Source organism: Vulpes lagopus, chromosome 3 (genome assembly GCF_018345385.1).
Source record: "Vulpes lagopus strain Blue_001 chromosome 3, ASM1834538v1, whole genome shotgun sequence".
In the NCBI taxonomy this organism is placed as follows: Eukaryota; Metazoa; Chordata; class Mammalia; order Carnivora; family Canidae; genus Vulpes; species Vulpes lagopus.
Window position 1 is genome coordinate 82,184,700 of NC_054826.1, and position 23,526 is coordinate 82,208,225.

The window sequence follows — 23,526 nt, forward strand, 5'->3', positions numbered from 1 at the left end:
GTGGTATATTTTTTTGTCACTTTGGTTTTGATTGTGAGCCCTCATTCTAGAAACCGAAGCTTGGCCTTGTTCCGGGAGGTCATGGGGTCAGTCAGCATTGTGTCATATTGGAGACACCTGCCACTAGGAAAACACTGTTCTGGATGCAGAGGCATCTCCTGGATTGGGCCCCACCCAAACTGTGCAAGAAAGCTGCATTCCCATTGTCTGTGTTCTTTATCCAGTGAGACTGATTTTCATCCCTGGATCTGAAGTCTGGATTTTATTTTTTTTATTTTTATTTATTTATTCATGAGAGACACAGAGAGAGATGCAGAGACATAGGCAGAGAAAGAAGCAGGCTCCCTGCAGGGAACCTGATGTGGGTCCCAGGACCCTGGGATCACACCCTGAGCCAAAGGCAGATGCTCAACCATTGAGCCACCCAGGTGCCCCTGAAATCTAGGGTTTTAAATACCAAAAGGCATGACTTGCCCTGGCCTATCTAAAATGGGTCTGAACCAGAAGGAAGGCAGAGTCTGATAAAGACAGGAAGGTTATACAATCATTTCATTTAGTGTCTGCTCTGTGTGACTATGAATCTACTCAGTCCAACAGAGTATTCAAATGCCTTTTATCTCAGCTTGCTCAATCTTTGGCAAATATTAATTAATTTGTCCTCATCAGACCCTGAAAGGAAGAGTAGGTTTGAATTAGTATGCTTGGGATTATGCACAAGAGGTGACTTGGGCACATAATGTTTAAGCAACGTGACTTAATAACGCAAATCCAAGAAAGAATCTCTTTTGTACTCTCCTACTCGAACTTATTTGACCAGAAACTTCAATGTTTTGTCAGAACAACAAATTCATAAATTATCAAGTAGGATTTCCATTTGCAAATCCAGAGTTCATTTTAATACATGAAAGCAGTAACTCAACTGCACACTGTTAATGTTTGCAAAAACATGGGGGCATCTTGATGGCATGACATCTCTGTGTTCCATTTTTTTTAATTGTGAGGCTTCTCCCGATAAATGCAGGGAAAACAGTGACAGTGATTAATCTCCCCCTCCTTCAAGCACAAAATGATAGAGTATTTGCTAAATGAAATGACACGAAGCAGTTCATAAAGCTCTGAGCATGATAGTAAGAACTCCAGGAACCCTGAGAACCACATTGTGCTTCCATCATCCTATTAAGGCTCACTGACTAAGCTTTTGCAGGAGGATTTTCAAACTGACTTATTTATTCACAACATCATTTCAAGCAGATCTAACTTTATTTTCAGCCTGGTCACTCTACAATAACCATCAAGCTCTAGCGAGTTTGAGTAAAAGACCAACAGGGCTAACTTGTACGCTGCCAGTAAATTAATAGATGCACGTTGGCCTCTGCTACACCGTTTAGAGAAAATTCACTGGATTTTGAGATCATTGTAACAAAACCATTATGAAAATAAACCATTATCCACTTACTGGGTACCGAGTCTCCGGTAATTGCTTATTGAAAACGCATCAATAGTGAGGGCATTCAAAATTATTGCTGGGTACAAGATATATTTTTCAAAACACTGAAGCCAAACATAGAGTCTTTCAAACCACATTAAATGGGCGACATCTGAAAGAAACACAAAAACCACTTAGGACAGTCACTGATCAAGTTATTTTTCTTTAAGTATATGTAATAAGAAGTAATATCCCCCCCTTTAATTCAAAAGCTGCTGATTCAGAACTCCAAATGCTAGATATACCATTTTCTTTGTAGGCAGCAACTCTTAGCTCTGTTTCTACATAGATCATAAATAATAATATATAGTAATCTAGGCCAGCATCCCTACATTTCAAGTCAAGTGATTTTTCCATATATAATTATTACTGGGGCCAATGAAATAAGCTGTCATCTAACATCAAGGCATCTCAGAGTAAGGAAGGGTGGACAGTGAACATGAAGAACTGGAAAACAATCCATGGGCCCATCGCTTCTTAAGCTGGGGATACTTCCAAGGCTGGGCTTTCTTCTCCCTCTTTTCAGTCTTCAAATCTACAATCAGATAATTTGCAATATATACAAATAAGAGAAAGCTAATCCCCAAGCCCCATTACTATGAATGTGTGACATCTTTGCAAACCCTCGTGACGCCTATTTCCTATAAGGTGAAGCCTATTCCCACAAGGGCTAAGGTTTTGGGTCAGACCAATCTGGGTTTGCATTCAGATTCTACCAACCACTGGTGTGTGCCAATAAACTGTTAACTTGATCTTCCTGAGCCTGTTTTGTGTGTCCCGCACATCCTCTGAGTCCGCTATTGGTGAATTGACTGCCCCTCTTTCCATCCACTTCTGACAGGGGAGAAATCTGCTCTCCCCCAGGATGGGGTAGTGTGGAACGCACACTTGCAGTGTCTGCTGCTCATTTCTGACTACTTTTCTCTGTGAGAATGGGGTAGTTGGTCCAATGGGCCAGAGCACAAACTTCCTTAGGCCATAATGTCAGCGGGAGAGGTAAACACTGTCCCTGTAGCAGGGTGGAGCTCTCCTCTGCTTCTGGCTTCTGTGAGAAAAGCACACCCCATTCAGCCCAGAACTCGAGGGTGGGCCTATCTCATTCCCCGCTGAATCTCTCTGCTGGGAACTGTGAGGCTGAGGGGGACCCCAGTCCACCACCAAGAGCCAGGAAAATGATTCAAATATGCCGGGGATGCAATTTCCTCTGCTGCAAGTCTCTGAGGCCAAACCTCCAAAGGGAAAAGTCGACTCCATCAAAGTTCTGGAACCACGTTCCTCCACAATTTATAATATAAAACTTACACCCCCAATAATCTATAGTAAAAGATAAGAAAGCCATGTAGTTTTTATATTATTTGGACTGCACAAGAATTAGCTCATGAAAGACAAACAGTTCACACTCACCATGTAGAGTGACACAGCAGTGAGGTAAAATGGGCTGGCCCCTCCAGGTGTCTTAACCAGTTTTAGGAGACAAATTACCTGCTTCCAACATTTTCCACTGGGACTTTATGTAAAGGATCTCAGGAAGTAACACAAACACACATGTACCATACATATAAAATTGGAAACTGATATTTTAATTTCTTGTTTATGTGGCTTACATATCTGTGCAAGAATGTATTATCATTACAACTCAAAAACACCAAAGCTATCTTCACTTGATAAAAATAGGAAGAGGGATTATCATTCAGAAATCTTAAAAGGAATTAATTTGAATAAGACAGGAATGGTGAAGACAGAGCGGGAATACTTCATGACATGGGAAATAATAAGAAAACATCCCAGTGATTAATTTAATAAATAGAAAAGAGATGCAATGAGAAATTATCAAGACAAAAATAAAAAGAAATTTTAGTGGTAAATGAAACAGGGAGAAAGACTGGGTATTTACTCAAAGAAAATTTAAATACTAATTCAAAAAGATATATGCACCCCTGTATTTATGGTAGCTTTATTTACAATAGCCAAAGTATGGAAGCAGCCCAAGTATCCATCGACTGATGAATGGATAAAGATGAGGTGGTATGCGTGTATGCATATTTTTATATACATATAAATTTTATATATAAAATATATAACAATATTACTCTGCCACAAAAAAGAATGAAATCCTGCCATCTGCAACAACATGGGTCGATCTAGAGGGTATAATGCTAAGTGGAATATATCAGTCACAGAAAGACAAATATATTATTCATCTGCAGAATTTAAGAAACAAAATAAACAAAAAAAAGAGATTAAACAAAAAACCAAACTCTTAAATACAGAGAAGAAACTGGTGGTCACCAGGGGGGAAGTGGATGGGGGGATGGGTGAAATAGGTGAAGGGGATTAAGAGGACACTTGTCATGATGAGCACTGGGTAATGTATACAATTGCTAAATTGTGATATTGTACACCTGAGACTCATATAACACTGTACACTAATTATACTTCAATTTAAAAAGTGCGTGTATATATATATACAACACACAAACACACACATATACACACAGTGGAATATTACTTGCCCATAAAAAGAGACTTTGCCATTTGTGACAACACAGAAGAACATAGAGGGTATTATGCTAAGTGAAACAAGTTAGAGAAAGACAGATACCATGTGATATCACTTAAATGTGGAATCTAAAAACCAAAACAAATGAATAAACAAATGAAAAAAACAGAAACAGACCCTTAAATATAGAGAAAAACTAGTGATTGCTGGGAGGAGTGGGAGAGGGGTTGGGCAAAATAGAAGGGGATTAAGGAATACCAACTTTTAGCTATAAAATAAGTCACAGAGATGAAAAGTACAGCATAAGGAATATTGTCAGAAATACTGTAACAATTTTATATGGTGACAGATGGTGGTGACACTTAGGGGACTGAGCACTTCATAATATATGGAATTGTCTATGTTATACACCCACAACTAATACAACATTGTATGTCAACTATACTTCAGTAAGTAAAAAACAGCAAGGATGTTGGGTAGGAATTTAACTTTGGGTATTCTTAATGGTCAGTGTGTGGTGTTCTCTGGTGTTGATTTGGAAATGGGTTATTTCATAAGGAAATAAAGTTTTTTACTTATAATTAATGAAATCTAAGTGTATTATACTTTTTACATATAGATAAAAAGGTTTTCATCTTTTGCAAAAGTATACGAAAATTAAGAAACACAAATATTTATGATCTATCCCCCATTTCTTCCAGGTAAATGATGTTAACTCTTACTTCCTAGAGAAAATTGAGACTATAGGGCACGAATTGCCTAATCTTCCCACCTTTCAACTACCAGTTTATTTGTATTCACATCTGCCTTCTCGGTCCTCCTGAAGCCAAGCTGACATCTGGTTCAAGAGTCTCACTCCCTAGAGTAGCTCTCTCCTACTGGCAAAGAGCAAGATCCCAGTCTTTGCCAAACTGAAAACTTGCTTTCCACTCTGCACATTCCTTCTTGTGCTCACTCTGCCCTTTTAGCACAGCTTCTTGAAAAGAGTATCAATGCCTGACAATCCCAGGCTCTTGACTCCTACTTGCTGCTACAACTTCTGCCCCTAGGTGTTTGCAGCTACTCCTGCACAGAACTGCGTTGGGCACAACCACCTGTGACATCCTAAATGACAAATTACTAGTCCTTCTCGGTCTAGCTTACTGGACCTTTCTAGGTACAAAACATCATTGGTCCTTCCTTCTTTTTAAAACTCTCTGTCCTAGGGGTGCCTGGGTGGCTCAGAGAGTTAAGTGTTTGACTCTTGGTTTTGGCTCAGGTCATGATCTCAGGGTCATGAGATCAAGCCCTGCATCAGGCTCCTTGCTGAGCAGAAGCTTGATTAAGGTTCTCTATCTCCCTCCCCCTCCACCCCTCCCTTGCTGTGCACACACTCTCTCTCTCCCTAAAAATATAATACGGTTTAGTGCCTGCCTTTGGCCTAGGGCGTGATCCTGGAGTCCCGGGATCGAGTCCCACGTCAGGCTCCCAGCATGGAGCCTGCTTCTCCCTCTGCCTGTGTATCTGCCTCTCTCTGTCTCTCTATCATGAATAAATAAATAAATCTTAAAAAATAATAAAATAAAACCCACTGTCCTTAGCTTCCTCATGCCACCCACTCCTGCTCCCACTTTAACCTTCCACCCTACTCTTTCCATTTTCTCTGCAAGATCTTCTTCCCTTACTTGGTCATTTGCTTTCATTGGACCTCTTTATTATTTTTCTCATTTTCTTGATCTGGTGCCGTCAATACCCTTAACATTAAAGATTACTTCCATGCTGATGACACTCAGATCTGTAACTCAACCTTCCATCTGTCTCCTGGCCTCTAAATCTCAATATTCAACTGAATAGCTTCATCTGAAGTCCCTAAGGAATCCTCAAATATATGTCAAAAACTGAATTTGTCGATTTTCACACACCTACTGTTCCTCATACATTCTTCATCTTATTTAATGACACTTACATTCCCGTTAGTCATGCATACCTTGGAGTCATCCTAAGCCAGTTCTTCTGAATCACAGCTGCATGTTGGAATTACCTGGGGACAAGGCTAAAAGATACTGTCCAAATTCTGCGATTCTCAAAATTTGAAATGCAAATAATTCACTTGCTAAAACTCAGAATCAGTTTCAATGGTTCTGGAGCAGAGCCAGTGCTACTTCATCACTCCCTGGAGTCATGACGATCAGTTTTGCACTTGTATCCTATACTTAACTGGTTACCTGAATTAGCCACATTGGATTTTTGAAAACCTTTTCATGCAACTTTTCCATCTACAGAAACCTGCACAAATCATACAAGTAGAGCTGTGTTTCTAGCACCTAGATGGAGAAATGATCTTGAAGCCCCCTGGCCTGCTTATAGTCACTGCTCCATGAGGTAACCACTGCCCCAACCCCAAACACCACTGTTTACTTTGCTTACTATTCTCTTGTATCTTTAGCTTAACAAGTTTTCATGAGATTCAGCCACATTTTTTGCATGTGATTGTCATCTATTCATTCACACTGTTATGTAATAATCTGTGTGTATTCACAGATTCACTGTGCACAGTGAGCACCAGGCTACTGTTCACAGGCATTCATTTTGTTTTCAGTTTATAGCTATTAATATACAGTGCTGCCACAAAAACTCCTTTACATGCCTCCTGATAAACATGTGTACATTTCTGCAGGGTACACATCTACATATAGAATTGTGAGGGTCATTGAGCATGTGTATAGGAAGGTCTAGAAAATTTTCCAAAGTTATGTAGCCAATTTATACTCTCACAAACAGTACAAAGAGTTCCTTCTGTTTGTTCACATCCCTGCCAAAACATTTTTTTCTCCTTCACTTTAACTACACTGTGGGTGTAGAGTGGTATCATGTTATGGTTTTGTTTTGCATTTCCCTGATGACTAATGTGGTTAAGTACCTTTTCATATGTTTACTGGCCATTTGGATAGACACTTTTCTGAGGTGGCTCTTCATGTATATTGCCTGGTTCCTTTTCCTATTGGATATGCCTTTTATTCATTGATTTTTGGGATTATATGACTTTACTGATTTTTAGGAGTTCTTTGTATGCTTCAGGTATGAGTCTTCTCCCATTGTATGCATCAGAAAGCTCTTCTCCCATTGTATGGGTTGTACCTTTTGTAGAAATTAAATACTTTATTTTAATATGCTCCATTTTCTTTTTTTTCCTTTTGGAGTCTTTTGTACTCTGTTTAAAAGACAAAGATCCTGACCACATTCTACGTTTTCCTCTTAAACTTTATTGTTTTATCTTTTATGTTTAGATCTGCAAGCTACCTAGAAGTGATTATTGTTATAGTGTAAGATAGGGATTGAGAACAACATTCTTCCCCTGTGGATACCTAATTGACTGTCACTATTAATGAAAATAATTTCTATTTCCTCCTGCACAGCAGTGAACTACACTGTTGTGTATGCCTTTCTATGGGCTAGGTGCCTTCCTGCAATGTCCTTCTGTATTCGCTACTTGAGAAACTCCTCATCCTTTTTGCAGAACCTGGCATCTGGCCATCTGGAGCTTTTCTTGCCTAACCCCCCACCTTCTTTGCCATTCCCAGTACTGTCACTACCAGCTGTTTGCCAGGGCACTGCACTCAAAATGTCCATCCTAGTAGAAGAGTTTAAATATCAACAGAGCTTAGAACTGTCAGTACATCGTGAGAATAAAAAGGAGTCCAAATTTTAATTGGCTTTATTCTTGTTTTAAAATTATTTATAAAAAAATAAATAAATAAATAAAATAAAATAAAATTATTTATAAACAATACACCTCTCCCTTTCTGCCTGCTTCTGGGTGGACCCTGCCATTTCCTCACCATCGATGGATCCACTGCACTGCCATGTAGCAAGAACCCATTAGGCATCTGCCAGACACTGAGCCAGGCATTCTGTACCTATTACCTTTTGTTTTCAGGCAAAATACACTATTCCTTTGTGCCATTGCTATGCACTGTGAATTCTATAATTATAGTACCTGTCACACCATAGAGTATTCATTTAAATATTAATCTCCCCAGTGGACTGTGCGTTTGTCAAGAGTAGATGCCATGTCTTCATTGGTTTAGTATTTCAAGTCCCTATAGAATTCTGGCCTAGAGTTGGGGTTCAGTAAATGTTCATTTATAATCTTATCTTTTATTGTGTTCAGAGGAACTCCGAGTAGTTAAATTGAACAAAGAGAAGCTTAAAAAAGCAGCCCCACTCCCAGAATTACTTTTTGAATACAAAACAAAAAGCTCTCAATCTATAACATATCAAGCAATATTTCCTATTTTAATCTTTCATAAAGTACAATCAGTTACATTTAGGTTTCCTTCTAAACAAATTATTTTTTCTGATTTCTCAATTTATATGAAATCAACGGTGTCAGATTGAGGCCGTCACATCCAATGCGATTCAGCCTGCTTATAAAAAATACATTTACAGAGTTCTATCAACATTTGTCATCAATTCAGAGAAACATGACAACCTTAGCTAGATTCCTGCAAAAATATGTAAATTACATAAATACAAGCCAACCTCATGCTGCAGGGCTGTTATAAAAACATCTGAATTAAAGAAACATTTGAGTAGCTCATCACCATAGAATGCCTGATGCCATTTGGATGGGGGAGTGTGATCCAGGCTTTCAAACGCTTGTCACATTTGCTTTTAGATGATATTTTCCAGTGAGTGGGGATAAGGCTGATTTGAGTATAGGGACACAATCCCATTGCAGTCTTCCCAAGGATTTACTGCAGATAATGTTACTCAATGAGTTTTCCATAAGAATTTTAGTTAATTTATCCTGGAAACACAAAAAGCCAAGAATTCCCAAAAAATACAGCAATCACTAATAAGCTCTGAATTCACCATCCATGTCTTTTCAAATATTTGAGAATAAAAGTAGCTATTCATTGAGATTTAACCTTCTGTGGTACCTGGGGCGTGGGGGGACATGTGTGAGAAACTGTATCATAGACATAGCTTTAAGGAAGGTAGTCAAGATATTCAGGCTTTAGGAAGTCTTAGATCACAAGCATCATTCCATCATCTGACCTAGAAGAGCAAAGTCATTAGAAGTTCATTCAGTATGACCACAATAACATACATGAACAGATAAGGATCTTTGAAGGTAACAACTGGTTCTCTAGTTAGAAGCCAACAGATGATAGCTACAAAGGAATTCTATGAAGGATACAAAGAAATTCCAAAAAAACTAGAAACCAATTCATTCATAAGTCATAAGAACTTCTACTATTTTTTAAATAGCACCCTTACTCAGAGCCCCAAAAAAGACTGAGCCGTAAGCCAGGTCACACTGCATTATGTATCTCTAGTTTACTACCTGAGGTACTGCTGGGGAATGAAGGTGACAAGCAAATGTGAAATGCAACCCACAGGAGAATTCTGAATCGCTAGATGAAAGGACAGGGAGTGCACTTTATACTGTCACCATACACCTAGAAGCTCAGATACACAGGCTATATGTTAAGGGAAAATCATTCTAGGTAAAGATGCATCCAAAGGTGTGACTTCCCTGGTTGATGTTCAGAACAACATCTAGCCAAAGCAGCGGTGGAGAAGGATGTGGAAAGGGGGTTTAAAATAAAGACATAGGGATGACAGAGTAGAGAGCAAATCCCAGAGATCATCATCACCTCCAAACTTTTGACTTCAGGTTCTTTACCTTTAAATTTTACATACCTCTAGACTTCTTCTAGCAAGTTCAATAATTCATTCCAACGAAATGTTACAATCTCTAGGGCACCTGAGTGGCTCATTTGGTTAAGTGTCTGCCTTTGGCTCATGATCCCGGGGTCCTGGGATGGAGCCTTGTGTTGGCTCCCTGCTCAGCAGGGAGGCTGCTTCTCCCTCTGCCTCTGCCCCTCCCCTTTCATGCCCTCTCTGTCTCTCAAATAAATGGATAAATCTTAAAAAAAAAAAGAAAAGAAAAGAAATGTTACAATCTCTAGATCATTTTCATACTGAATGTTTTACCTTTGGAAGTGGAGGGGAAGCAAATAGAAAGATGAATAATAATACAGGAGGGAAGTAAAACCATAGTACCATTTCAGAATTCTGAATTCTAAATAACAAAATTCAGTCCTTATGGGGTGACAATGGAAAGCTAATAAAAAGGAAAACTCACAGATACAATAGCATGGTAAACATTTTTATTAGGGCCTCAAACTGTTCCGGTATTCATACAAAATCAAGTTAGAAGGAAAATCTTTGCAGTGATATTTTGTAACTGTCTTTTTTGTAGTGCCCTGAATACACACAAAGGCCATTAAAAAACCTCACTTGAGCATCAGTATTTCTCTTTTCCCAGGAATATTAGGCCCATGAGGAAAAGAATGCAAACTAACTATGCCATTTACAAGTTATATACGACTGAATACAAGTGAGCACTTTAAATTTTCTTAAAGGCTTTTTAGGTTGTTTTATTTAGATGCTTATGTTACTAAATTAAGTCCTTCTCAATAATTAAAAGTGAATCAAAAATCTCTAGGAAGTTTTTATCTTTAGGAAGATAATTTTCTCTGATTCAAATCTTAAATTACGATTTAAGCTGCAAGGGCACGAGGTCTTCTGCTTTACAGGAGCCGGGCGTGCTCATAAGCATTCCAGACATGTGCAGCTCGGCTCAAATGGCCCTGTTACCCTGAGGCACCTAACGCAGAGACATCCTGCAAAATGGAATTACCACATCCAGGCCAGTGGCACCCCCTTATTATAGGCAATTGTTTTTCCCTACAAGGGCTTTTCCTTCTCGTCTTTCTCGCTGTACCAAATCTCAGATTATAAAATCATTAGCGCTATCTTGTACACGTGTTATGGTTTATTCTCCAGAAATAGGCTTCACTTCCAAAACCAGTGGCATTAAGAGGGTAAGTAATCATTCTTACATGTAAAGCAAATCATATTATGCTGCTGCTCAAAGCCTTATAATCCTGCTTAGGATAAACCCAAAGTCCGCAAGGCCTTTCCCTTCCCATTGGCCAATGCACGGTGTGCCCATGGCTTCCTCTTCTGCCTGGAATCCTCTTCCTCCACTTCCTCTTTATCCTTCAAGCCTCAAATTAAATGTCACTTCCTCAAAGAAGCCTTTTTCTGTCTCTCAAATCTAAACCAGGATCCTGTTACACTCTTTCCTTGCCTCTTTATACTCCTTCCTTTCATTGTACTTTAAACACTGCACTTGTACATTAATCTGTGCGATGAATGTCCATCCCTCTACCACAGCCAGGGGGCCAGGGCTGTCTTTCTCCATCATCTTTGTCCACAGGAGCCACTTAGTAGATTCAGGCAATATTACCAATTAATTGATTAATAACTCAGACACCCAGTAGAACAGAGTCTGAGGAGAAGCTGTGGTGTGGTACTGCCTGCCTGGCAGAAATTTGAGTTTTACTCTTGGCCACAGTGCATTTCCTTTCTCAGAGGGTTCACCCCAGAGGGAGGCCATGCTGGCCTTGCTCCCCAGTGCCTCCCCAGTGTTCTGAACAGGCCCTGGTATGTGACAGGTCCTATCACTGGTTTGAAGGAATCAATACCCGTTATCAGGTTAGGTAAACCACTCAGAGAAATACAAGGTAGTGAAGAGCAACATTCATCCATTAGAATACTAAAATTTACATTTTTCAGAGAACACAATTTTTAGTTGTTTCCTTAGCGGTTTTTGACTTTGGGTCATGCTAGGGAAATTATTTTTCTCTTCTCAACCAAGATTATATAACTTGACCTATATTTCTTTGCAACTGCTATTCTGGTTATTTATTCTTTTCCTCCTTTTAAAAAATGTTTTAAATCTTTAATCCATCTGGAATTTCATTTGCTACAAAGCCTAACTCAATTTTTAAAATGTTTAGCTCATTTTCCCAAAACTTCCCACTGATTTTTTTTCATTAATTCAATGAGAATAAAAATGCATCCTTCACGTCTCCTCAAAGGGATAGAGAAGCTCTCGGGAGAATCAATGCAATAATATGCTTTCTCCTCTTGACAGAAAGGCCCTCTGCTAACATAAAACCACAGTATTTAAAACTAAAAACACTATTGAAATCATTTATTACTTTTTCACATGAAGATGGTTAGGTCAGAAATTTTCAGGTGAAAAGCATTAAGAGCAACTTCCAAATGTTCTCACGATGAGCACAGGAAGGAAGATACTTCTTGTTAGAACAACCATCTTGCCAAGAGAAAGGATTATGCTCTTACTAATTTTTGCATTCTCAGCATCGAGCACAATTTCTTCCCCCGCCCCCAAGTGAAGTGTGATTTCTATGTTATTTAAATTACAAGATCACTTTGAAACACTATTTCTGTTTTTCCACTGGCATCTCCATATATTATCCTATCATAGGGTGCTCTGAGGCTTAAGCTACTTCAGATATGACCCCAGTGGATGAACATCAGGGAGACTAAGTTAGCTGCTCTTCATGGTGGCCTCACCCACTGTGGCTGAGAACTAACATCGTTCCTCCAGGTAGCCTGCATAAATCTGTGCACATGCATTGAGCCAACAAAACCCCAAGCTGCTACGTTCTATCCTGCATAAATCACAGGCATACATAGACTTCCTGATTTTCAGGGTTAGCGTTTTTGCATTTCTCCAATTACTGGCCATTCATTTGATTTCCAAATTGTTTGAGATTTATCAGCAGTCTAGGAGAATCCCACTGGGGACTTGGATAAATACACTGTGGCTTGCTGGAGACCTGAGGCTGGCAGCTGACCACTGATCTCTGTCCCCAAACCCTCTCCTTCCTGATGCTGGCCAGCATTGGCCTGTACTTCCTCAGGCTTCCTTGAGCCTTACTTTGAGGCTACCTTGAGCAGAGATAACTGGATTCCACTTTCCTTTTTGTGCTGCTGCAGTGTGAACCTGGTTTCACTGCGAGTTTCCTGCAGCCACCTCCTGCCTCGTGGAGACTGACACAGAAAGAGAAGTTCCCCAGCTGACTAAAAGGGAGACCAGCCAGAGTGGGAGAGTACAGAGGAGCAGTGCCTAGCAGGGAGGGAAAGAGGAGAGAAAGAGAGGGTACATGAAGGGAATAACAACAGAGGGAATCATTAATAAGGCAGGCTTCTAACAGGCTATTTTTTTTAAACATCATCTCTAAGCCACTTCTTTGGCACTCAGAATGCACTTTCCCATGGAAGCATCATAGCAACTGAGTCTGCTACCCAGCTAACACTAATTCAGTTCATGCCTCAAACAATTTTAGTTGCTGTGAATTAAAGAGACTTTGCAGGGTTTTCCCAGGTGTCTAACATCTGATCTTAGCATCTTCTTATGTAGGGAAGAAAAGAGGGGAAGTAAGGAATATATTCTTCTTCCCAGAACTATGGCATCTTCTCATTACACATGCAAAGATGAGACCTTCCCAAAGACCCGAGCACAGCCTTTGTGTTTTGTTATCAAACAATGCTCATCATGCCACAAAGGATTTTTACATAGATTCCTGGGTTTGATTTTGACATTCTGGGAACAAGTCGTTCCCAGACAGGTACTATCACCTGTTGACAAAAATGTCAAAACCATAGAACATAAAGATCCAAATTGGAAAGGCCCACCAACCACTAGCACAGTGGATGAAATGAGACACAAAGCAAGATACAAAATGACTGAATTTCAGAATTCTGGGAGGAGTATGCACTTACTGAATACATTCTGCCTGCCAAGACCATGCCAATACTCTACAATTATTATCTTGATTAATTTCACCCCCCCCAGCAAATCTTTCTTATAGGAACTCCCAATTATAAATGACAAAAATGAATTATTATGGTTAAGCATAATTAATTTGTGACAAAGCCAAAGATTCAGCCCATTCTCTGGGCCATGGCACTTTAATTCCCTCCTTAGCTTTCCAAAAGCTTCCTGCAAGGAAAAATCTGGTTATATACAAAGGACCAGGGGGTTGGAAAGGCATCAGACTTCTCAAAGGCAGCAGTGGAAGCTGGAAGACAATGGGACATTACCTTAGAATTCTTACAGAACTGTTTACATCCTTAGTTGCTACACAAAACAAACTATCCATTAAGTGCAAAGTAGAATGGAAATACTTTCAGACATACAAAGTCTCCAAAAGTTTCCTTCCCACCTACCCTTTCCTTGGAGTGATCCTGAGGATGTGCTTCATTCACAAAGAGGGAATAAACAAAGGACAACTGGAGCAGGCTCCAGAAGGGAGTCTGGGGAGGATGGGACCAATGGATGACCTAATAGATTTGCTTGTATGAAAAGCTGACCTGAGAGATAACTTCCCATAGATACTGGAAAGACTAGCAAATCAAAAACAGAAATCTGAACAAGAAAGCAAAAGTAATCATGATATACTACTGGACTAGAAGTGAACAACAATTAGACTTAATAGAAAAAAAATCCTGAGTATTTGTTCAAAGAATATTTAACTATATTGTGAGGAAGAAGAAAGGGAAAATGTTAATGTGTGAGGATAAAAGTGAGGAATCCTCAACATTCATAACAGGAAGTCAGTAGATAGCAAATCTGAGCTATCAAGAAATGGCGAAGATGCAGATCATGGAGAACAATTTTGGTAAATACCAAAGAAATATCTAAAGAATGTAAAGTAATTTTTTATGGACAGGTAGAATCAGACAGGGTAGAAACTTAACAAGACTCTGTTGCTTGTTGTTACAATTTTCTCTATTTGACATTTAATCTATGTATTTCTTTGATATAACTGAAAAATACATTAGGAAAAACAACATGTCTCAGAACTATGTCTCTGACATGTAGGAGCCAGTCTGTCTGCAAATCAACAGGCAAGATTTGCCAACAAGCAAAGTAAATCACATTTAAAAATGACAAAATCAGGACTCATTTGCAAATTATTTTTGTGGTAGTGATTTTTTTAAATTACAATTTTGACGAGATTCTCAATCAGTATTTTTTATAATTTCTATAATCTTTTATCCATTTATTGTAGTACATCCAAAAATTATAGCTTAAGCTTTTTTGGCAGGCATTTATATTTTTACAGAGGAATGAGCCTGTTTGTGTATATTTCACAATACACATATATACCTGAGTCCTTCAAACCAGCTTTTACCTTACAAGGCTTTTTCTGCCCACATCAGCCTTCAGGAACGTCTTCTCTGATCAACTGATCACTCATCTGTTCGTCCAACCAATATCACTGAACACCTACTGTGCACCAGACCTTAATTCAACATTTAATCCTAAAAATTCATAATTTACCATTTTATATGCATATCCAACCAGTTGGATATGGTTTAAAGGCTACATATCATGTAGGAACTCAGTAATTCTTTTTTTTAATAAATAGGATATTCATAAGCATTCTCAAAATGAATTACAAGTGAATGTCAATAATGGAATTATTCTTTAACTCAGTCTTTTCTAATCTCATTAAAACCCACTTTTATGGTAAGAGTAAGGTCACTGAATTGGAACACTTTGATTTTTCTTAAGCTCTTAAGAGCCAAAAATAATAATATGGAAATTTCTTCTCTGAGGACCATGTGAAAATATGACCCAACTCCATTAGTCCTTTTCAGAATGACATAATTCCTTTTGAAAGTTCTTAAATAAAACATATTTTCTTTTTGTGTGTGTGTGTGGGGGGGAAGTTTTAGTTTTATTTTAATTTCAGCTAACACACAGTGTTACATTTGTTTCAGGTGTACAATGTAGTGATTCAGCACTCCCATACATTACCCAGTGCTCATCACAAGTGTCCTTCTTAATTACCATCACATATTTCATCTGTCCACCCATCCGCCTTCTCTGTGGCAACCATCAGTGTGTTCTCCATAATTAAGAGTCTGTTTCTTTATTTGTCCCTCTCTTTTTCCCCTTTGCTCATTCGTTTTTTTCCTACATTCCACATATAAGTGAAATCATACAGTATTTTGTCTTTCTCTGACTGATTTATTTCACTTAGCATTTATACTCTCTAGATCCATCTGTGTCATTGCAAAAGGCAAGAGTTCATTCTTTTTTACGGCTGAATAGTATTTCATTACACATCTATATACATCTTTATCCATTCATCAGTCAATGGACAGTCAGTCGGCTTCTGTATCCTGGCTATTATAAATAATGCTGCTATAAACATAGGGGTACATGTATCCCTTTGAATGAGTGTTTTTGTACTTTTTGAGTAAATAGTGTGATTACTGGATCATAAGGTAGTAAATAGTGTGATTACTGGATCATAAGGTAGTAAATAGTGTGATTACTGGATCATAAGGTAGTTCTCTTTTTAGCTTTATGAGGAAGCTCCATACTGTTTTCCACAGTGGCACCTGTTTGCAATCTCACAAACAGTGCAAGATGGTTCCCCTTTGTCCTCATCCTCACCACGTGTTGTTTCATGTGTTGTGGAGTTTAGCCTTTCTGATAGGTGTGAGGTGATATCTCATTGTGGTTTTAATTTGATTTCTCTGATGATGAGTGATGTTGAAAATCTTTTCATGTGTCTGTTGGCCATCTGGATGTCTTCCTTAGAAAAATATCTTCATATCTTCTGCCCATTTTTAATCATATTATTTGTTTTTGGGGGTGTTAAGTTTTGTAAGTTCTTTACATACTTTGGATACTAACCCTTTATCAGATATGTCATTTGCAAATATTTTGTCCCACTCAGTAGATTGCATTTTAGTTTTGTTCATTGTTTCCCTCACTGTGCAAAAGCTTTTTATTTTCATGTAGTTTTTGTTTTTGTTTCTCTTGCCTAGGGGACCTATCTAGAAAAAAGTTGCTATGACAGACTCAAAGAGGTTCCTGTCTGTGTTCTCTTCTAGTATTTTTGTGACTTCAGGTCTCATATGTTAAGTCTTCAATCCATTTTGAATTTACTTTTGTGTATGCTGTAAGAAAGTGATCCAGTTTCTTTTTCTTTCTCTTCTTTCTCTTTTTCTTTCTTCTCTTTCTTTCTTTCTTTCTTTCTTTCTTTCTTTCTTTCTTTTTCTTTCTTTTCTTTCTTTCTTTCTTTCTTTCTTTCTTTCTTTCTTTCTTTCTTTCTTTCTTTCTTTCTTTCTTTCTTTCTTTCTTTCATATTGCTGTTCAGTTTTCCCAACACCATTTGTTGAAGAGACTATTTTTTTCCCATTGGATACTCTTGCCCACTTTCTTGAAGATTAATTGACCTTATCTCTGTGGGTTTATTTCTGGGTTTCCTATTCTATTGATCTGTGTGTCTATTTTGTGCCAGTATTAGATTTCTTTGATTACTACAGCCTTGTATTATAACTTGAAATCCAGAATTGTGATTCCTCGAGCTTTGCTCTTCTTTTCAAAGCTACTTTGGCTATTCAGGGTCTTCTGTGGCTCCATACAAATTTTAGGATTGGGGGCACCTAGGTAGCTCAGTCAGTGAAGCATATAACTCTTGGTTTCATCTCAGGTCATGGTCTTGTGGTTCTGGGATCAAGATCTTCAGTGGCTCTGTGCTCAGCATGGAGTAGGGTTCAGATTCTCTGTCTCCCTCTCCCTCTGCCTCCCCCTGCCCCTCCCCCAGCTTGCTCATGTGCTCTTTGTCTCCCTCTCAAAAAAATAAAATCTTTAAAAAGTTTTTAGGATTGTTTGTCATTGTTCTTGAAAATGCTGGTGGTATTTTGATAGGATTGCATTAAATGCGGAGATTCCTTTGGGTGGTATAGACTTTTTTAAAAAAGATTTTATTTATTTATTTATTTATTTATTTATTTATTTATTTATTTATTTATGAGACATGCACACACACACACACAGAGAGGCAGAAATATAGGCAGAGGGAGAAGCAGGTTCCATGCAGGAAGCCCGATGTGGGACTCGATCCTGGGACTCTAGGATCATGCGCTGAGCCAAAGGCAGACTCAACTGCTGAGCCACCCAGGCGTCCCTGGTATAGACATTTTAACAATATCTGTTTTTCTAATTTATAAGCATGGAATGTCTTTCCATCCCTCTGTCCTTTTGAATTTCTTTCACCAGTGTTTTACAGTTTTCAGAGTATAGGTCTTTTGCTTCTTTGATTACATTCATTTTTAGATATTTTTTTATTTTTGGCATAATTGTGAGATTTTTTTTTAAATTTCTCTTTCTGCTGCTTCAATTTTAGTGTATAGAAATGCAACAAATTTCTACACACTGATTTTGTATAATTGCAACTTTATTTGAATTAATCAGTTCTAGCTATTTTTTGGCGGAGTCTTTCCAGTTTTATGTATATAGTATCATGTCCTCTGCAAATACTGGTAATTGTACCTCTTCCTTACCTGTTTGTATATCTTTTATTTCCTTTTGTTGTCTGATTGCTGTGGCTAGGACTTCCAGTACTATGTTGAATAAAAATGGTGAGAGTGGACATCCTTATCTTGTTCCTGACCTTAGGGGGAAAAACTCTCAGTTCTATCTATTAAATACAATATTAGCTGTGGGTTTTTCATAGATGGCCTTTATTATATTGAGTTATGTTTCCTCTAAACTTATTTTGTTGAGGTTTTTATGATGAATGGATATTGTATTTGGTCAAATGCTTTTTCTGCATCTATTGAAATGCTCATATGGTTCTTATCCTTTCTCTTATTGATGTGTTGTATTGCATTGATCAATTTGTGAATATCAAACTACCCTGGAATAAATCCCACTTAACTATGGTGAATGAGGTTTTTCTATAGTTTATCTTTTTTTAAATTTTATTTAAATTTGCCAACACACAGTATAATACCCAGTACTCATTATATCATGTGCCCTCCTTAACTCCCATCACCCAGTCATCCCATCTCCCCATCCCCTTCACCTTCTGCGACCCTCAGTTTGTTTCTCAGAGTCAGAAGTTTCTCATGGTTGTCGTCCTCTCTAATTTTTCCCCACTTGGTTTCCCCCCGCCTTCCCTTGTGGCCCCTCTCATTACTTCTTATATTCCACATATGAGTGAAAATATAGGATAATTGTCTTTCTCCAACTGACTTATTTCACTCAGCACAATACACTCCAGTTCCATCCACATCAGTGTGAGTGGTAGGTATTCATCCTATCTGATGGTTGAGTAATATTCCATTGTATATATAATCACATGTTCTTTATCTGGTGAATGATTTTTTAAATGTATTGTTGAATTTGGTTTGCTAGTCTTTTGTTGAGGATTTTTGCATCTATGTCCATCAGGGATATTGGCCTACAGTTCTCTTTTTTAGTGGTGTTTTTACCTGGTTTGGTATCAGGGTAATGCTGGTTTCGTAGAGTGAATTTGAAGGCTTTCCTTTTTTTTTTTTTTTTTCTATTTTTAGGAATAGTTTAAGAAGAATGGCTATTAATTCTTTAAATGTTTGGGAGATTTTGCCTGTGAAGCCATCTGGTCCTAGACTTTTGTCTGCTGGGAGTTTTTTGATCACTGATTCTATTTCTTTGCTGGTTATCAGTCTGTTCAAATTCTATTTCTTCCTGTTTCAATTTTGATAGTGTATATGTTTCTAGAAATTTATTCCTTTCTTCTAGGTTGTCCAATTTACTGGCATATAGTCTTACAAAATATTCTCTTACAATTATTTGTGTTTCTGTGGTATTGGTTGTTATGAGTCCTCTCTCTCTAGTGATTTTGAGCCCTTTCTCTTTTCTTTTTTCTCAATAGGTCTGGCTAGAGATTTGTAAATTTTACTGATTTTTTTTCCAAAGAAGCTGCTCCTGGTTTCATTGATCTGTTCTATTTTTTTTTAGATTCTATATTATTTATTTCTGCTCTAATCTTTATTATTCTTTCTTTCCCTCTGCTGTCTTTAGGTTTGTTTGTTGTCCTTTTTCTAGCCCCCTCAAGCATAAGGTTAGGTTGTTTGAGATTTTTCTTGCTTCTTGAGACAGGCCTGTATTGCTATAAACTTCCCTCTTAGAACTGTTTTTGCTGCATCCTAGAGTTTTTGGAGCATTGTGTTTTGATTTCCATTTGTTTCCATGTATATTTTAATCCTTCTTTAATTTGGTTGGCCTATTCATTGTTTAGTAACACGTTATTTAACCTCCATGTATTTGGGATCTTTCCAAATTATTTCTTATGGTTGATATCTAGTTGCAGAGTGTTGTGGTCAGAAAAGATGCATGGTATGACTTCAACATTCTTAATTTGTTGAGGCTCGTTTTGTATGCCAATATGTGATCTATTCTGGAGAATGTTCTGTGTGCACTAGAAAAGAATGTATTCTGCTGTTCTAAGATGGAATGTTCTGAATATACCACTAAATCTATCTAGTCCAGTGTGTCATTCAAAGCCATTTTTTCCTTGTAGATGTTCTGTTTTAGATGATCTGTCCACTGATGTGAGTAGGGTGTTAAAGTCTCCTACTACTAATGTATTATTACTGATTAATTCCTTTATGTTTGTTAACTGTTTTATGTATTTGGTTGCTCCTAGGTTGGGTGCTTACATATTTACAATTGTTAGATCTTCTTGTTGGAGTGTCCCCTTTGTTATGATATAGTGCCCCTCTTTGTCTCTTACTGCAGTCTTTGTCTTAAAATCTACTTTGCTCATGTAGGTATTTCCACCATGCTTTCTTTTGAGATCCATTCATGTGATAGGTATTTCTCCATCCCCTTACTTTCAATCTGCAGCTGTCTTTAGGGCCAAAATGAGTCTCTTATAGCAGCATATAGGTAGGTCTTGTTTTTTTTTTAATCCATTCTGTTACCCTGTGTCTTTTGATTGGAGCATTTCATCCACTTAAAGTCAAAGTAATTATTGATAGATACATATTTATTGCCATTAGATAAAACAAATTTACAAACAGATTCAACTTCTCACTCTCTTACAACAGAGGCCAATAAATGAAGTCATTTGTCTGGAATTACCATCATCATTCAGGATAATGGATTTATTTTCTAAAACTCTAGTTCTCCTAAACATTTGGTCTTGGAAGTTCCAAACTTAAATAATATGGTGCCATCTGTAGTGCTGTCTACTTTGTTATCTTGTTATTTTCAGCATAATTCACTTAGATTGAACAACTTCATATTCCATTAATATGCCAGCTATAGCTACCTCACCATTTGTCTGCTGAACTGTACTATGAGTGACAGAATTTTATTCTTTTAGTTCAGATATTGGTGAGACATCTTGTTGGGGCTGGAATGAGATAAAGCTTACCTAAATTAGTCTCCAAAGTAAAGAAGTGAGTTGGCTAAAAAATACATGTTTCAATTTACAGTCTGCAACTTGAGTTGTAGTCTGAATTTTATATCAAAATTTATTTTGTATATCTATATAATTTTATATGTCAAGTAAAATTACAATCAGAGGTATGCAGAAAGAAAAGTAAACTGAAAGAAATGTATACCTCAAGTTTAAATTTGTTCTAGCATATAGAGGGCTGATGATATGTAAATGAAGTGCAGTTCAGGAAACACACTTCTGTGCCCAGCACAGCAAGCAGGGGGTGGCCAGCATGAGCAAGCAGAAATGTTGCTCCCACTCATTTTAGAGAATATAATGGAAAGGGAGGTTCAGAGGAGCAGCCAAGAAGTTTGTCTGATCCAGGTGGTCAGGGAAGGGCTTCTAGTGGGCCTGATTTTTAAACAGAGACCTGAAGGATGAATCATCTGGCCTGAGTCTAGTGATGCTTGAGAAAAAGCATCGCAGGCAAAGGGAAAAACAAAGAGAGGACAGAGAATAGAGTGTATTTGAGAATCTGCAAGAATGCTGAAAATTCACTGTGGTGAGTCTATTTCGACCCAAGGATTAAAGCTTTGTAGAGCTGGCATTAAACTACAGCACATTGGACTGTACAGGACCTACTGAAGTGATGTGGCCCTTCTGGGTAACAATGACTACAGCACTATGTTGTCGAAGAGCCTTGTATGGACTGCACACGACCCGCCTGCTAGACTGGGAGCAGAAGGGTAGCAAACAGAGCACCTGACTGGAGTAAGATGCCCTGGGTTCTGGTCACTCACTGCCCACAGACTTGCTGGGAGCCAAGTTATGTGCCTTGACTTCTGGAGGCTTCTGTCTCCTCCTACATAAAGGGTGGGGTGGCATTATATAAACTCTAAAACACGGACAGCACATATGCCTCATCTTACATGCCAATTCGTGCCAGTGGCTGAGTTTTAGGATTGTTCTCAGTGAGTGATGTCTGCCATGGGATCAGGGCATTCCAGTTGTATGTCACAGACCTGCTAGCTCTGCTCTGCTCTATCTTCTTTTCCAGTTATAATATTCTGTGATGCTATGAGAAAGAATATTTGAGCACAGTTTTCACATTAAAAAGTCTATGACTGGTCTAAACTTCCTGTGCGTGTTTTCTTGAGAGTAGGAGAAATAAAGAGTGAACTATCTAGAAGGCAGAAGGCCAAGACAAGGAGGAAGAAAACTCAGGACCCCATGATACTGAAATGAATAATAGCTTTTCAATGACTTCATACCAACATATTTTAAATATTTGGATTTTCCTTCTAACACACACAATTTTGAAATGCAATCTGTTCTTCATTCCATGCCTAATGTGTCAAATCTATTACTCTTGGCTAGATTTCAGGTGGCTTATGAACAGACAATGCAGGCAAGGGAGAAACATCCACAGAGCCTGTGCCTGAGCCCGAGCTCCCAGCCCACCTTATGGGACAGAGGCCAGTGCTGACTGATCACCTGCCCCTCAAAGAAGAGCCATCAACAAATACACTCACAGAACTTGGGCTTGAATTGTGTACTGAAAAGGTCATGCAAGTTTATTTATGTATTTATTTATTTTTTTTGTCATGCAAGTTTAAAATATCTAAGTTATTCTATTCTAAACTGGAATCCCTTAGATTCAGAGAAGGAAACAGCCACACTAACAAAATCAAACAAACAAAAAACCAAAACCAAAACGAATAAACAAAACAAACAGGTTTTGAACTAAACTAAACCAAACTAAACTAAATGTTGAATTCCGTATTTTCACTGTTGAATTTCCACACTCTGAACTGCCATAGTAAGCTAGCTGGAGCCTAATCTGTCTTATTTTTCTTTCTCTCAATTTGACAGGTTCTCTGTGCTCAGGCCAGGGCATTTAAATGTGTAAGAATAGGTAGAGGTGCAGCTGATATGGATAGAGATATGCAGGCTCCTGAGGCAAAGCCTCACACTTCAAATCTCTACCCAAAATCAATGACACCAAAATAAGAAACCCCCAAATACTCCACTAATTTCACCAAAACATAGTCTCCCTAAAGATTTAGAAAATTAAAGGGATTGTTATCTGAACACTTACAGAAGCTCCGTAGAAACCAATTTCCTCCAGTTGCTCTACCTGTCAACCAGCCCACACCCATCTGGGAGGCACCTCTCTCTACAAATGAGCTATCACATGAACTAACCATTACAAATTGCATCTACTCTGAGCCCATCTTCCTTCAGGTTTTATAATACTGATAATAATTTGCATTAAAGTAGTACCTGAAATTGAAAAGAGCCTTTAAAATTATATGTACACACACACTCACACACACACATATATATATACATATATATGTCAAGCACAAATATATTGAGCTTGACCCTCAAGCTAGCCACTGGGAATGCCAGTAAGAAGAGCAAGTCTCTGAGGG

The 23,526-nt window shown here is 38.2% G+C and overlaps 1 protein-coding gene across 4 annotated transcripts in view; it reads right to left on the reverse strand.

The window, feature by feature from the left end:
- The window catches only part of PCNX2 (pecanex 2), a 300,858-nt gene that overhangs the window by 120,031 nt on the left and 157,301 nt on the right, over window positions 1-23,526 (reverse strand). For all 4 annotated transcript variants that reach the window (XM_041748906.1, XM_041748907.1, XM_041748905.1 and 1 more), the window contains one exon: window positions 1,457-1,598. In XM_041748906.1, the coding sequence (XP_041604840.1) occupies window positions 1,457-1,598 (142 nt within the window). The remainder of the gene's footprint in view (window positions 1-1,456; window positions 1,599-23,526) is intronic.